Source organism: Electrona antarctica, assembly GCF_951216825.1.
Source record: "Electrona antarctica genome assembly, chromosome: 13".
Lineage (NCBI taxonomy): Eukaryota > Metazoa > Chordata > Actinopteri > Myctophiformes > Myctophidae > Electrona > Electrona antarctica.
This window is the reverse complement of record NC_136794.1, coordinates 2,895,433-2,911,780: the sequence shown is the minus strand read 5'-3', so window position 1 is coordinate 2,911,780 and position 16,348 is coordinate 2,895,433. Positions and strand designations below refer to the sequence as shown.

At 42.8% G+C, this 16,348-nt stretch overlaps 1 protein-coding gene across 1 annotated transcript in view; it reads left to right on the top strand.

The window, feature by feature from the left end:
* kalrna (kalirin RhoGEF kinase a) overlaps nt 1–16,348 on the top strand; it is a gene marked incomplete at its 3' end in the record, with an annotated part of 163,675 nt that overhangs the window by 105,726 nt on the left and 41,601 nt on the right. Inside the window, exons 41-47 of the mRNA XM_079518619.1 lie at nt 5,150–5,365; nt 5,965–6,050; nt 6,646–6,795; nt 7,915–8,013; nt 10,231–10,352; nt 11,841–11,907; nt 12,403–12,506. Of these exons, the coding sequence (XP_079374745.1) occupies nt 5,150–5,365; nt 5,965–6,050; nt 6,646–6,795; nt 7,915–8,013; nt 10,231–10,352; nt 11,841–11,907; nt 12,403–12,506 (844 nt within the window). The remainder of the gene's footprint in view (nt 1–5,149; nt 5,366–5,964; nt 6,051–6,645; nt 6,796–7,914; nt 8,014–10,230; nt 10,353–11,840; nt 11,908–12,402; nt 12,507–16,348) is intronic.

Below are 16,348 nucleotides of genomic sequence, written 5' to 3'. Positions count from 1 at the left end.
AATACTATTTGAATTGAAATCCTGAATATTTTTTCAATTTTTGAATTGTAAAGCTGAAAAGTAACATAAAATGGGAGACCTCTACAACACCACACCATCCGCTAAGCGGGAGAGGTGTAAAATAAAAAGTTACTGGGCCCCCAGTGGGCTCAGAGGTCAAAAGTGTGCCATTTCCAGACCAGAGTGGACGTTGGACCAAAAACGGCTCTTCGTATCAACAGGTCTGACATATGCACGCGTTCGGGGAGACCTCCTCTATAACACCACACCCTCCACTAAGTGGGAGAGGTGTAAAAAGTATTTTGTCCAGCGTCCACTCTAGTCTGGAAACGTTTTTGACCTGAGCTCACTGGGGGCCTGGTAACTTTTTATTTTACACCTCTCTCGCTTAGCGGAGGGTGTGGTGTTGTAGAGGAGGTCACCCCTTTTATGTTACTTTTCAGCTTTACAATTCAAAAATTTAAAAATATTCAGGATTTCAATTCAAATAGCAAAAAATAGCTGATCTACAAGCTCAAAACGCGCCACACTGCGTTTTGAGCTTGTAGATTGGCTATTTTTGCTCCGACCTGTATGTATGCAGTGTGGCCGTCTGGAGTGATTGTGGAAATATAGTGGCCCTCTCCACCATCGAAGTTGCCCACCCCTGAAATAGGTGACGCTGCTCCACAGTACAAGGGTATAGGAAAATGTGCCAAGACTGCAAAGTGTCCAATTTAATAGGATAGCCATTTTAAATCGGTAAAACATTTTAGGGCACATATAAGTAGTATACGCATTTTAAAAAGACATATCATAAATGCATTTTTTTTAAATAAATGTATGACATTTAAAAGAACACATTAATTACGAGGTCTTAACCTCTTATTCTGAAGACCTTATCCTAACTAGCTCCCAACCCGGAAGTACACAGGAAGTCTAATCCTAGCTAATTATACAGAGCCGAATATCTGGTACCCACACCGCCATCTACTGGAGGTACTCGGTACTGCTCCCTACACAAGTCACAGATTGGTGTGAAATCACCACGGTACAATAGTCTCAAAATTGCCACACACATCCATGGACATTAACAGCTACATTTGCATTTAGAATTGAATTACAAATGTTAAGATTTGAGATACATCTGACAATTAGAGTTACGAAATGCACTTCACAAGTACAAATCTGTTGTTACAGATACAGATAATTATGAGACTCAAAAATACTCACACATCCGTGCAAATTAACAGCTAAATTTGAGTTAAGTTGACACACAAATGTGAGTTACAAATACAAATGACTCTGCGTGCATAGGTGATTTTATTTTTTACAAGTTACAAATCATGTGACAAACAGCGAGGTAAAAGAGTCTCATAATTACGCGCAAAAATCAGTGGAGAGTCACAAATAAATCTCCTTCTAAAATGCATAAGTTGACACACAGATGTGGGTATTTGAGACACGAAAGTGGTTATTTGAGACACAGACATGAAAATTTGAATTACGAATCTGAAAATAAGAGTTACGAATTGTACATTACAGATACAAATCTGATTTACACTTGCATACTGTTTGTTACGAATTGCCTATACGAGTACAAATCTGGTGCGTGCATAGGTGATTTTATTTCTTACAAGTTACAAATCATTTGACTAACAGCGAGGTAAAAGAGTCTCATAATTACTCACAAAATTCAGTGGAGAGTCACAAATAAATATCCTTCTAAAATGTATAAGTTGACACACAGATGTGGGTAATTGAGACACGAAAGTGGTTATTTGAGACACAGAAGTGAACATTTGAATTACGAATCTGAGAATAAGAGTTACGAATTGTACATTACAGATACAAATCTGATTTACACTTGCATACTGTTTGTTACGAATTGCCTATACGAGTACAAATCTGTTTATACGGATACGGATAATTATGAGTCTGTCCTGATTCCATACACACACACACACACTGTGTGTGCTGTGTAACATTGTAATCCACACAGAGGGGCGAGGGGGGCGTGGCCAGTGTATACAGCCACGTGATTGGAGCTTTAAAGTTTCAGTGTAAACAGACAGTGTGCTTTCAATTTTACGGATGGGGGTCCCTGGTCCCTCTAGCCTAGCGCTTGCATGGGCAACTGGCGGCCCTCACCTTCACTTAACCCATTTAGGCCTGACATCGAAATTAAAAAAAAAAAATCTTCAAAATCCTGACCGTTTTCTGAAATACCTCATGTTTCTGTATCAGTTGTGCTCAATATTTCATGTCAAGGACCCCAAAAATTATATGTAATATGCCTCCGCCCACCATCTGAAAATATGTTCCAGGACCTCTCAGAAGCAAAGATTTGAGTTCAAATGTTCACTCTGTATTAATATATTCAAAGATTTGAGGCACATTTTCCTGATTTTTCAAAAATAGCAGACCTACAAGCTCGTAGCGTGGCACTCGGTGCCGCGCTATGAGCTTGTAGATCTGCTATTTTTTTTTCAATAGCTAAAGCATAACTTGATGAACACCAAAAGGGGTTCCCGCCCAGAAACCAAATTAACCAATTAGCTGCTCCGGGCGTAACGTTCCGTCAGAAGGAATCCAACCAGCAACTGCTTCTGGCGTAATGTTCCGTCTGATAAGCTTTATTATTGATATCAAACCGGATCGCTCATTTCTATTTTTTCATTATTATTTTGGCTTGGCCTTTCCTTCTTTAGCGATCCTAGACCGGGTTGCACAAACCGCACTACGCTACATTATACAGACTAAAAAAAAATAATATCTGAATAACCACTGACATAGAAACATGAGGTTTTAACCCTGCGAGAAGCACTGACATAGAAACATGAGGTTTTAACCCTGTGAGAACCACTGACATAGAAACATGAGGTGAATAACTCGAAATCTACGGAGCTCTCCATGGTTTGGATAAAACGTGCGATGTTCGGAGGTCTTTTGCTGATTATCCGGTAGACTAGGATAATAACATAACAGTCTAGATGGAAACATTGGCGCGAAGCAAGGATGGCTCCATTTTAGCTCGCTAGCATTGACGCTATTTATTTAGCATTAACATGGACGCCCCAAAGCAGGATGTGTGGGTCCTGTGTGTGCAGCATTGAAATGGCCTCGGCTGCAGCGCTCGGCAGTCTTGAGGTTGCCTGTGCATCCAGCAGGTGGCCCGGGGGCCACATGCGGCCCCCACCTTCACTTAATGTGGCCCACAGGTTAATATCAGAATACTGGTTGATATCAGCTGATACAATTCCAAACATGCCCCGCTTTAAGGTTCAAGGTCAAGGGCAATTAGGTTTACAGCAAGAGTAGTGGTTTAAAACATACACACAATACAAACAATACAGGACAACAACAGACACCATAGCATAAACAGAGGTCTGGGCGCATCTAGTGCAGGCTTTAATTACTTACTTAATTACTAATACTTAATTAAGCAATATTACACGAGAGGGTGTGGTTTAACGTGATTATTACCACGACAGTGATGCGGTATAAACAAGGGGCCAGTGAGGCTATTCAACGTTGAAGCTCTGGGTCCTAGTGGTAGGAGGAGGGACTACAGGCGGACCCGTGGATTCATGACCGGGAAACCCCGTGCAGCTGGGCTTTAACGTTGAGCGCTCGATTGCCCTACGTCACCCAGGACCTCAAAGTTGAGGTCCGGAGGAGGGACTTCCGGCAGTCTTCCGGGTGCTTCAAAACGCCACTGAGCAACTTCCACTGACATGAATAGCTGAGGGGGCGGAGCTTCGCGCCAGATCAGTCTCTATCCTTTTATATACTCTATGGGTATAAAGGAACGAGACGAAGTCGAGTTCCGCAAGCGTCACTGAAGTGGCAATAATCACGTTAAACCACACCCTCAAGTGTAATATTGCAATTATACAACAGTTACCCTTTTTTTATGACAGATGTAGTCACTACGACCACAAATGTCCCAAGAAACTAGCTAGCCTAGCCACTGAGTTTGCTAGCGCTCTGGGAAAACAGAGCAGCTGAATTCTTTGTTTTGATTAGGTGGTGAATGGTGCTTTGATCCACGGCTAGTGGCAAGACTAGTATTACATGTTTGTATTTGTATTTAGTTAGAGTTAACATAACTATAACTAAATGCATTTGCATTTTAATGAAAAGGTTACTTTTCAGGATCCCAATTAAAAATCTGGAAAACAAATCGAGATTTCAATTCAAATAATAGCAAAAGTCGTATTATTTACAGTACAGTAGATCTGCTATTTCTTTAAAATCGTGAAAATGTGGCACAAATCTTTGAATACATTATTTCACAGTGAACGTTGTTAAATCTTTGCTTCTGTTGGGTCCCTCCCTGGAACAACATATTTTCAGATGGGGGGTCGGCGGCCAAATACATATCATTCTGGGGGTCCTTGACATGAAATAGTTTGAGAACCACTGACATAGAAACATGAGGTTTTAACCCTGTGAGAACCACTGACATAGAAACATGAGGTTTTAACCCTGTGAGAACCACTGACATAGAAACATGAGGTTTTAACCATGTGAGAACCACTGACATAGAAACATGAGGTTTTAACCCTGTGAGAACCACTGACATAGAAACATGAGGTTTTAACCCTGTGAGAACCACTGACATAGAAACATGAGGTTTTAACCCTGTGAGAACCACTGACATAGAAACATGAGGTTTTAACCATGTGAGAACCACTGACATAGAAACATGAGGTTTTAACCCTGTGAGAACCACTGACATAGAAACATGAGGTTTTAACCCTGTGAGAAACACTGACATAGAAACATGAGGTTTTAACCCTGTGAGAAACACTGACATAGAAACATGAGGTTTTAACCCTGTGAGAAACACTGACATAGAAACATGAGGTTTTAACCCTGTGAGAAACACTGACATAGAAACATGAGGTTTTAACCCTGTGAGAACCACTGACATAGAAACATGAGGTTTTAACCATGTGAGAACCACTGACATAGAAACATGAGGTTTTAACCCTGTGAGAACCACTGACACAGAAACATGAGGTTTTAACCCTGTGAGAACCACTGACACAGAAACATGAGGTTTTAACCCTGTGAGAACCACCGACATAGAAACATGAGGTCTTTCAGAAAACTGTTCAGATCTAAATGGTGTTAAATAAACACTGTCTTGTGTTTTTTGCAGATAACTACTCGGTGAGCGGTCCGGACGGGAAATCGGAGTCGGTGTCCAACCTGCAACCTCAGGCATCGCTCAACTCTCTGCAGCCCGGCTCCCCGGGGGGGCCCGGGGGTCCCAAGCGCTCGGGCAACACCCTCAGGAAGTGGCTGACCAGCCCCGTGCGACGGCTCAGCCACGGCAGCTCAGTCAAGAAACTACCAAACAAACACAAGAAGACAGGTAGACAGACAGGTAGACAGACAGGTAGACAGACAGGTAGACAGACAGACAGACTGGTAGACAGACAGACTGGTAGACAGACAGACAGACAGACAGACTGGTAGACAGACAGACAGACAGACTGACAGACTGATAGACAGACAGACAGACAGACAGACTGGTAGACAGACAGACAGACAGACAGACAGACAGACAGACAGACAGACAGACAGACAGACAGACAGACAGACAGACAGACAGACAGACAGACAGACTGGTAGACGGACTGACTGGTAGACAGACAGACTGGTAGACGGACTGACTGGTAGACAGACAGACAGACAGACAGACAGACAGACAGACAGACAGACTGGTAGACAGACAGACAGACAGACAGACAGACAGACAGACAGACGGACGGACGGACGGACGGACGGACGGACGGACGGACGGACGGACGGACTGACTGGTAGACAGACTGGTAGACTGACTGACTGACTGACTGACTGACTGACTGACTGACTGACTGACAGACAGACCAATATTATCCAGATTTCACCTGGGATTCAATGATTAATGTAATGATTGATTGATTTATTGATTGATTGATTGATTGACAGGTCCGGGAACAGGAAGAGAGGAGAGCAGGAAAAGTATCGACCTGGGGCCGCCTGACCACACCCTGCACGATGACATCACTGGCGAGGTAACCAATGAGATTGAGGTGTGTGTGTGTGTGTGTGTGTGTGTGTGTGTGTGTGTGTGTGTGTGTGTGTGTGTGTGTGTGTGTGTGTGTGTGTGTGTGTGTGTGTGTGTGTGTGTGTGTGTGTGTGTGTGGGTGGGTGGGTGGGTGGGTGGGCGGGCGGGCGGGCGGGCGGGCGGGCGGGCGGGCGGGCGGGCGGGCGGGTGGGTGGGCGGGCGGGCGGGCGGGCGCGCGCGCGCACTTTTCACTTTATTTGCGAGGCGTGCTGGGGCAGGTTAAATAATGTATTCTACTAATGATTGTTGTTGCCACAAGTCCTGGGAGGACATGAGTGCAGCCCTACCAGAGTGTTGTGTTGCTGTTCTGGTTGTTCTCCTCCTTTCACCTATAAAATCCCAAAACAGCGTGACTGACACTTCCACGTCTCTCTCTCTCTCCCTCCCTCTCTCTCTCTCTCTCTCTCTCTCTCACTCTCTCTATGTCTCTCTCTCTCTCTCTCTCTCTCTCTCTCTCTCTCTCTCTCTCTTCCCTCCCTCTCTCTCTCTCTCTCTCTCTCTCTCCCTCTATGTCTCTCTCTCCCTCTATGTCTCTCTCTCAGAGGGTGCGCAGTAAGGACAGCACCCTGCTGAAGTCGTCCTCGGGCATGCAGAGTGGTGGGGAGGAGGAGCCAGATGAGGAGACGCCCACTCCCCTTCCCCCGCCCATGGAGATCATCAAAGACCCCTCCTCCTCCGGCCAGGACGACAAGGTCAGTCCCTCCTCCCCCTTGGTGGGCGGGGTCATCTAAGACCCCTCCTCCTCCTCCTCCAGAGACCCTCCCCCCTGGGGGCGGGGTCATCAAAGACCCCTCCTCCTCCAGCCAGAGCCATAGAGTATAGACAGTTGTGACAACTCTGTTCACTTCATGGGGCTTCAGTCCAATGGCAGCTCTCCTACATAGACTTCTATTGAGCAGGGGGACAACCAACTGGGACAAGTCCTGGACCGAAGGTTGGCAGAATGCATTTGACCCAGGCAACAGCCCAGCTTTAATGATCTTAAATCTCTTCATTTTAGATCATTTTTTTAATAATAGTACAACATAAACATACAGAGACTTTAGTCGTGACTGTGCAATACTTTAAAACAGTTGTCATGTTGCATACATGCCTAAAATAGCTCTTATTTGTGCCGCCCTCGTTGAAAACAATGTATTTCAAACTCCAGCTTGTCCCTCTCCAGGCTGCATGAACAGCGCTCGAGCGCTCGGTTTTCTGCCCCCTCAATGTCGTCTTACTCTGACTCTGGCTAAACCTAACCCTGTTCAACTTAAGTAAAAGTATCGATACTGCAATGTAGAACTACTCGGTTACAAGTAAAAATCCTGAATTCAAAATATACTTGAGTAAAAGTACAAATGTATTGGCATGAAAATGTAGGCCTACATGAAGTACCAAAAGTAGAAAGTTGTCATTGGGCAGAATGTCTCATTTCAAGTTTTCGAATGTATACAAATCTTTTGGAAATAGCCAATCTTCAATCTCACAATGCGTCGCATCGCATCGCAACGCAGTGCATGCGTGCGTGCGTGCGGCTGCGCAACAGTGACACTTCCGTGATCGCACCCAGCCAGGGACACACATTGCTGGCCAAGGGAGTGGCTGCACCACTCAAAAAGACCTATAGTTCTGTTACTGTGGGCAAGGCTTCTGCTGAAAACAGCAGATCTACAAGCTCTCGCAACGTGTTGAGAGCTTGTAGATCCGCTGTTATACTTTTCTTTGTTCATCCCACTTTGCTCTGGCGCTAATATTAACCATCTCTCTCTCTCTCTCTCTCTCTCTCTCTCTCTCTCTGTGTCTCTCTCTCTGTCTCTCTCTCTCCCCAGTCCTCATCTCTGCTTGCCTCTCGCCAGTGTTCTAACGAGGCCCCGCTCAGTGCAGCTGAGCTGGTCAGCGCCATGGAGAAGCTGGTCAAAACCAAGATGGTGAGTGTTGGTCCAGGGTGGGACAATATGGGTGCCTCACCATACGATATCTGTGGCCATATTAGGCCCTCGATAATTGTAATATCACAATATTCGATATTTTGCGGAATTATGTATTTATTCCAAAATCGTACGAAGATGCTTTGTGTCAAAAACTGGCCAATAAGTACATGAATCTTGCCTCCTCCAAACTAACCTCATCAAAGTTGGTGCGGTGACTTTACACATTGTGAGATACTTGAATGTGTTCTTATATTATCACCACTTTACCCAAATACAGCTCAATGTGTTCTTATATTATCACCACTTTACCCAAATACAGCTCAATGTGTTATTATATTATCACCACTTTACCCAAATACAGCTCAATGTGTTCTTATATTATCACCACTTTACCCAAATACAGCTCAATGTGTTCTTATATTATCACCACTTTACCCAAATACAGCTCAATGTGTTCTTATATTATCACCACTTTACCCAAATACAGCCCAATGTGTTCTTATATTACAAGTAAGACGCGCAAACGCGGGAAGCGAACGCAGCTCGTAAATTGCAACAACAACAATTAGAATAAATGACGTACTTTTTAAGGTTTTTTTAACAAGTTGCAAGTTGGAGAAGGATTTCGACGTGGTTCAAATCTCAAACGTCACGTGCGGGAAAGGGATTTCTACGTTTACCGCATGTTTTTATTGATTACTTTCAATCGTCTTTCTACACACCCGGGCACTTTATCAACTAGCATTGGATGATAGCACACTCCGATCACGTGATCCCAAAAAAAATGAAAAAAATGCCTCTCCCCCTCCCTTCCTGAAAACAGCACGAGAGGCAGCCCCAGCCCCCGTATTGTCACGTAAAGGCTGCTCGCGCTCGGAGACTCTCATGCAACTCGGGGCAAAAGAATGGCTTCATAACCAAGCCAATCGTGTCGCTGCAGTCTTCTGTTTCTCTTTGTTTCAGGGAGGGGAGGGCTCTCTCCTCTCATGTGACTTTCAACGGAGGGGTTTTGTGTGTATATAATCTGATCCGAGTGTGACTTCAGTGTCTCTCCGTCAGATTTCTCTCCTTTTTTCTTCATATTCAAACAAAAAAATTAGAGTGGACAAGTTACGCTTTCTTTTGAGGTATGCTGTGTGATTCTCGCTATAAGAGAACATTTACTGTGGGCCTCAGACAAGGTCCTTCGTTCAATGCATCACCTTTAGCACAGGCGGAATAGCTCTGCTCAAAATGGCCAGCATTCAAATTGTTAAGTTTTTTTCTTTTTTTTTAATCTTTCTTTCTTTTTAAGTTTTTTTTTAAGTTAAGTTTTGTGTGTGTGTGTGTGTGTGTGTGTGTGTGTGTGTGTGTGTGTGTGTGTGTGTGTGTGTGTGTGTGTGTGTGTGTGTGTGTGTGTGTGTGTGTGTGTGTGTGTGTGTGTGTGTGTGTGTGTGTGTGTGTGTGTGTGTGTGTGTGTGTGTGTGTGTGTCAACAAAATGAGTGAATTTCAATGTAAAAAATTATTACAAACACATTGTAACCATAATTGTTACAAAACCCCTACATAGCCCTACAGGCCGCTTAACCTGTTTAGCTGTTCAAAAATAGCAGATCTACAAGCTCATAGCGCGGCACTCGGTGCCGCGCTATGAGCTTGCAGGTCTGCTATTTTTGAATCGTGACAATGTGACGCAAATCTTTGATTATATATTCTTTCAAAGTGAAAGTTTTCAAAGGGTCAACATATTTTCAGATGGGGGGTCTGCGGCCAAATCCAGATAATACTGGGGGTCCTTGACATGAAAAACTTTGAGTACCACTGACATATTAGAAATATAGGTTTTTCAGAAAACCTTTAGGATTTAGAAGACATTCTTTAAGAATCATCCTCAGGTCTAAATGGGTTAATGCATTACATGTGCGGACAAATGCACACCAAATTAAAAATGAAATGACCTCTGCGGTCAAGGTTGGGGCGCGAGTCAATGGCAGCATTAATTTGGGGTCGGGGGGCGATAAGTTTGGGAACCAATGATTTAGACCTATAAAACGCCTTCTAAATCCTGACCTAATTTGGTTCCATTTGTACACTCAGAGTTACAGACCCCCTCTCTCTCTCTCTCTCTCTCTCTCTCTCTCTCTCTCTCTCTCTCTCTCTTTCTCTTTCTCTTTCTCTCTCTTTCTCTTTCTCTTTCTCTTTCTCTCTCTCTCTCTGTCTCTCGTCCCGCGTAGACCCTGGAGCCGGGGGCATACCCAGGGTTCACAGCTCTGACCACGCCCCCAGAGCAGACCACGCCCCTCCAGCCGCGGAACCCCGAGCTGGAGCAGAGGGCCAAGGCCATGCGGGGACGCATGTAAGTATACACCGCTGCCCCCTAGTGGAGTGGCAGCGCACATGTAAGCAGTGTTGATTCTGAGGGTTCAGTCAAAGCCTTCTGAAGACTATAGTGTCACAGCCCCGCCCCCTTTCAGAATTTTCCATTCATCTTTCCCATAGACGTTTCAGAATGTATTTATTTAACCAGCGGTGGAAAAAGTACTCAATTGTTTTACTTTATTAAAAGTACCAATACTGCAATTTAGAACTTCTTCGTTACAAGTAAAAGTACGGAATTGAAAATGTACTTGAGTAAAAGTACAAAAGTATCGGCATCTAAATGTACTTAAAGTACTAAAAGTAAAAGTACTCATTGTGCAGAATGTGCCATTTCACAAGTTCAAAATGTGTACAAAATCTGTTGAATAGCAGATCTACAAGCTCACAATGCGTCGCGTTGTGACGCATTGTGAGCTTGTAGATCGGCTAATTTCAAATGGCTGAAATGTATAGGGTTGAAGTGGTTAATGTATGTTTTCTAATCAAAATTTTAATCGCCAAAGTAACTAGTAACTAAAGTTTTCAAATAATTGTAGTGGAGTAAAAGTACACATTTTGTCTCTGAGATGTAGTGGAGTAGAAGTATTGGAAATTGGAAATACTCAAGTAAAGTACAAATACCTCAAAATTGTACAGTACTTAAGTAAAAGTACTTTCCACCACTGTATTTAGCACAATGGATGCTGCCAGCACCTTAAAACATATGAGCGCTAAAGTGCCAGCAGATACAACAACGGGAGGTATGATTAATTCTACCGCGACTAGCGACGGGACCGCGATGGGCCGTCAAAGACATAATCTTTGGTTAGAATTGGACGGATTGATTTAGATCAAGAGTTATTCACGTTTTAAGATTCATCCGCTAAAATGGGGGGGACGGGACATTTTGGACGACGTCCCAACCGGAAATGACATCGAATGTTGCCCAACAGGCGCTCCCAGCCTGTAGAGCGATGCGCTCGCTTATGATATCAATAAAGTTCCGTCCTTTTATTAATCTCCGTCCTGAGCGTCGAGCGTTACTATTTGAAGGACGGAGAACTCCGTTTATGCCGCTCGGGGTGTTAAAGACCGTTAAGCCTCGGACAAAGCCAACTCGGATCATGACAAATCATGACAATAAATATAAACAAATTGGGCCGAACAAATAATTAGAAAGAAGAAAGAAAGTTCAGGGTACAACACTGTGAGACATGTCTCACATCTCTGACGTTGTGAGGTTGTAGATCTGCTATTTTTTGTACTTATAATGTATCTGCATGTTGTCCACTATCGTCCCTTCCTAATGTTTTAGTATAGTTTTTAGTTGTTGCTGTAATCGTCAACATATTTTAGTTTTAGTCATCATAGCTTAGTTTTCATCTAGTTTTATTCAGTTTTCCTCGTTGTAAAACGGTAGTCGACGAGCATTTTCCGTCGTGGTTTTAGTCGACGAAATCAACACTGCTCCCGTGTGCGTCCACAGGTTTGTCCTCAACGAGCTGATTCAGACGGAGAAGGACTACGTCAAAGACCTGGGAACGGTGGTGGAGGTGAGGGCGCTACTGTCTCTTTCCCCGATTTTTGCCTTTTATGGTACTTTTCCTAATTTCCAGTTACAGATAAACATCACGATCATTATCGTTGATGAAATCTCGAACATTGTGATCCTTACCGAGGGCCTAATATGACCACAGCTATCGTATCGTGAGGTACCATATCGTCCCAACCCTAGTGTTTACAGTTTCAATGTACGGACTGATGATAGATGCTTGGTTTACAGTTGATCCTAGGTGACTATTGCTATGTATATGATGTATTACACTGTCTTGTTATTGCTTACTGTAAGTCACTCTGGATTTAGAGCGTCTGATAAATTCCTACATTGTAATTTGTGTGTGTGTGTGTGTGTGTGTGTGTGTGTGTGTGTGGGGGTGTGGGTGCGTGTGCCTGTGGGTGCTCGTTCGTGTGCCTGTGTGTGTGCTCGTGTGTGTGTGTGTGCTCGTGTGTGTGTGTGTGCTCGTGTGTGTGTGCGTGCACTTGCTCAGGGCTTCATGCAGAGGGTGGGGCTGAAAGGCGTTCCTGAAGACATGAAAGGAAAAGACAAGATCGTGTTTGGAAACATCCACCAGATCTGTGACTGGCACCGCGAGTATGACACACACACACACACACACACACACTGGTTTTTGTGGTTTGTGGGGACCAACATTTTTTTTCATCCCTCGTGGGGACGACCCTTTCTAAAGGTTATACAGCTATGAAAAAAATCAGGTATAACAACTATGGCTTTGTAAGCTTATACACGACTTTAAATATCAGAATTGATGAAGTAATTGCTGGACCATGCCATATGGGGACTTGTGAAAAATCTGGTTAACATGGTTGATGGGGACCTCATTTGAATATCATTTAAATAATTCACACAAGGTCCGCTCTAATGTGATTAATGGGGACCTTGCAACAAGTGTAATTACTAACTAGTAAAACGCCCTTAATGACTTAATACTAGTATTCAAATGTTATTGCCTTCTTTCATGTCCAATTAATTTGTAATTAAGTTATTAAGGTAACATACCATATGAATCCATTTGGGAAAATAATAATAATAATAATAATTCAAAACCATAACCAATTCAAAAATAGCTAAAACATAATTCAGTTTTCCAATTAAAAAATAGCCAATCTACAAGCTCAAAACGCATCAAAGCACAACACATTTTGAGCTTGTAGACTGCTATTTTTGCTATTTTTGACAGTATATGCATTGTGACCCCCTGGAGTGACTGAAAATATAGTGGCCCTCTCCATCATCAAAGTTGCCCAACCCTGACATAGATAATGCACAATGTTGACATAAATAAATGACACATAAATTGTAGAACAACAATTTTAATTGTACAAGCGAACAAATTGGTACTAATATCCTGACTACGCCACCTCCCGCTTGTTGAGGGGGCAGGAGGAACCCCTAGAGTGTAAACTTTGACCAACTTCCCCTTTAACAGGAACAATGTACGAGAGGCATTTGTGGAAAATGTAACAACTTTATTTATATATAACTACACAGTATATATTAAAAGGTTAGGGCAATACATCAGTGAGGCAGATAAGATAATAAAGTGAAAAGTATATAATTAGCTCAAATACATTTGGGGAAAGAAAGGGGACAGGCCTAGCACGAAAAACAACTTGTGCAATACAACAATAAAATCAATACAAAACATGCAGTGCAGGGGGTTAACAAATACACACCAATAAAACCCAAACCAATAAAAGACAGTCATACTAAATAGTAGATAGATAGTAGGTATTTAGAACACACTTTCAGTTCTGTGATATATGGGGACATTTAACACACTTTAAGCTAATGTGCATCACGGGGCCATATAAAAACACACACACAAACAAACAAACACACATCTTAAAACATGCATCTTGGGGACTCCGTGCTAAATGTGCATCATGGGGACGTCTTCTGAAGTTTCAATTATTTTGCCTTCAAGCTTGCATAAATACACACAAACATCTTAAAACATGCATATTGGGTACCCCGTGCTAATGTGCATCATGGGGACGTCTTCTGATGTTTCAATTATTCTGCCTATTATGTGATCTACAATATTTAGACTTTTAATGCCCTTTACATTAGGCTAATGTGCGTCACGGGGACATACATGCTGTTAGAGTTCTCAACGGGCCTGACAATAAAGCCTGGACCCGAACTGGTCCAACCCAAGGCTTGGCCCGGCCCGAAACATTACCATAATGTTAAGTCTGATAAGCCCCAGTAAAGGAAAAAACACCACCAGTTGGCTGCGGCTATGTTGTTAAATTTACATCATTATACCGAGTGAGTGTGTGAGAGAACGGACAGTCATACTAGACATTAGGACATTACACAACATCCTTGTAAGGTGTGCTCTCCCCATTTACCTTTTCAATGGAAGTGGATGTCTTGGCAACTGCTGGAGCCATGTGTGTCTGTTGGGGAGTCTCCAACCCCTGTTGCAGGCATGTCATTCAACATCTGTTTAGAATAAGATTCATTGAATATTTAAAAGAGTTAGGCATGTGAAAGTAGTGCACTTGATTATCAATGTTGAATGCACTTATTGGAAGTTGCTTTCGATAAAAGCGAGTTCGAAATAACTCATGTAAGATAATGTTAGTAGTATTACAACATCCTGATGTAGTCCAATATACCATTTTGTTACATAGTAGGTATTTAGAACACACTTTCAGTTCTGTGATATATGGGGACATTTAACACACTTTAAGCTAATGTGCATCACGGGGACATATAAATACACACACACAAACAAACACACACATATCTTAAAACATGCATCTTGGGGACTCCGTGCTAAATGTGCATCATGGGGACGTCTTCTGAAGTTTCAATTATTTTGCCTTCAAGCTTGCATAAATACACACACACATCTTAAAACATGCATATTGGGTACCCCGTGCTAATGTGCATCATGGGGACGTCTTCTGATGTTTCAATTATTCTGCCTATTATGTGATCTACAATATTTAGACTTTTAATGCCCTTTACATTAGGCTAATGTGCGTCACGGGGACATACATGCTGTTAGAGTTCTCAACGGGCCTGACAATAAAGCCTGGACCCGAACTGGTCCAACCCAAGGCTTGGCCCGGCCCGAAACATTACCATAATGTTAAGTCTGATAAGCCCCAGTAAAGGAAAAAACACCACCAGTTGGCTGCGGCTATGTTGTTAAATTTACATCATTATACCGAGTGAGTGTGTGAGAGAACGGACAGTCATACTAGACATTAGGACATTACACAACATCCTTGTAAGGTGTGCTCTCCCCATTTACCTTTTCAATGGAAGTGGATGTCTTGGCAACTGCTGTAGCCATGTGTGTCTGTGGGGGAGTCTCCACCCCCTGTTGCAGGCATGACATTCAACATCTGTTTAGAATAAGATTCATTGAATATTTAAAAGAGTTAGGCATGTGAAAGTAGTGCACTTGACTATCAATGTTGAATGCACTTATTGGAAGTTGCTTTGGATAAAAGCGAGTTCGAAATAACTCATGTAAGATAATGTTACTAGTATTACAACATCCTGATGTAGTCCAATATACCATTTGTTACATAGTAGGTATTTAGAACACACTTTCAGTTCTGTGATATATGGGGACATTTAACACACTTTAAGCTAATGTGCATCACGGGGACATATAAATACACACACACAAACAAACACACACATATCTTAAAACATGCATCTTGGGGACTCCGTGCTAAATGTGCATCATGGGGACGTCTTCTGAAGTTTCAATTATTTTGCCTTCAAGCTTGCATAAATACACACACACATTTTAAAACATGCATATTGGGTACCCCGTGCTAATGTGCATCATGGGGTCGTCTTCTGATGTTTCAATTATTCTGCCTATTATGTGATCTACAATATTTAGACTTTTAATGCCCTTTACATTAGGCTAATGTGCGTCACGGGGACATACATGCTGTTAGAGTTCTCAACGGGCCTGACAATAAAGCCTGGACCCGAACTGGCCCAACCCAAGGCTTGCCCGGCCCGAAACATTACCATAATGTTAAGTCTGATAAGCCCCAGTAAAGGAAAAAACACCACCAGTTGGCTGCGGCTATGTTGTTAAATTTACATCATTATACCGAGTGAGTGTGTGAGAGAACGGACAGTCATACTAGACATTAGGACATTACACAACATCCTTGTAAGGTGTGCTCTCCCCATTTACCTTTTCAATGGAAGTGGATGTCTTGGCAACTGCTGGAGCCATGTGTGTCTGTTGGGGAGTCTCCAACCCCTGTTGCAGGCATGTCATTCAACATCTGTTTAGAATAAGATTCATTGAATATTTAAAAGAGTTAGGCATGTGAAAGTAGTGCACTTGATTATCAATGTTGAATGCACTTATTGGAAGTTGCTTTCGATAAAAGCGAGTTCGAAATAACTCATGTAAGATAATG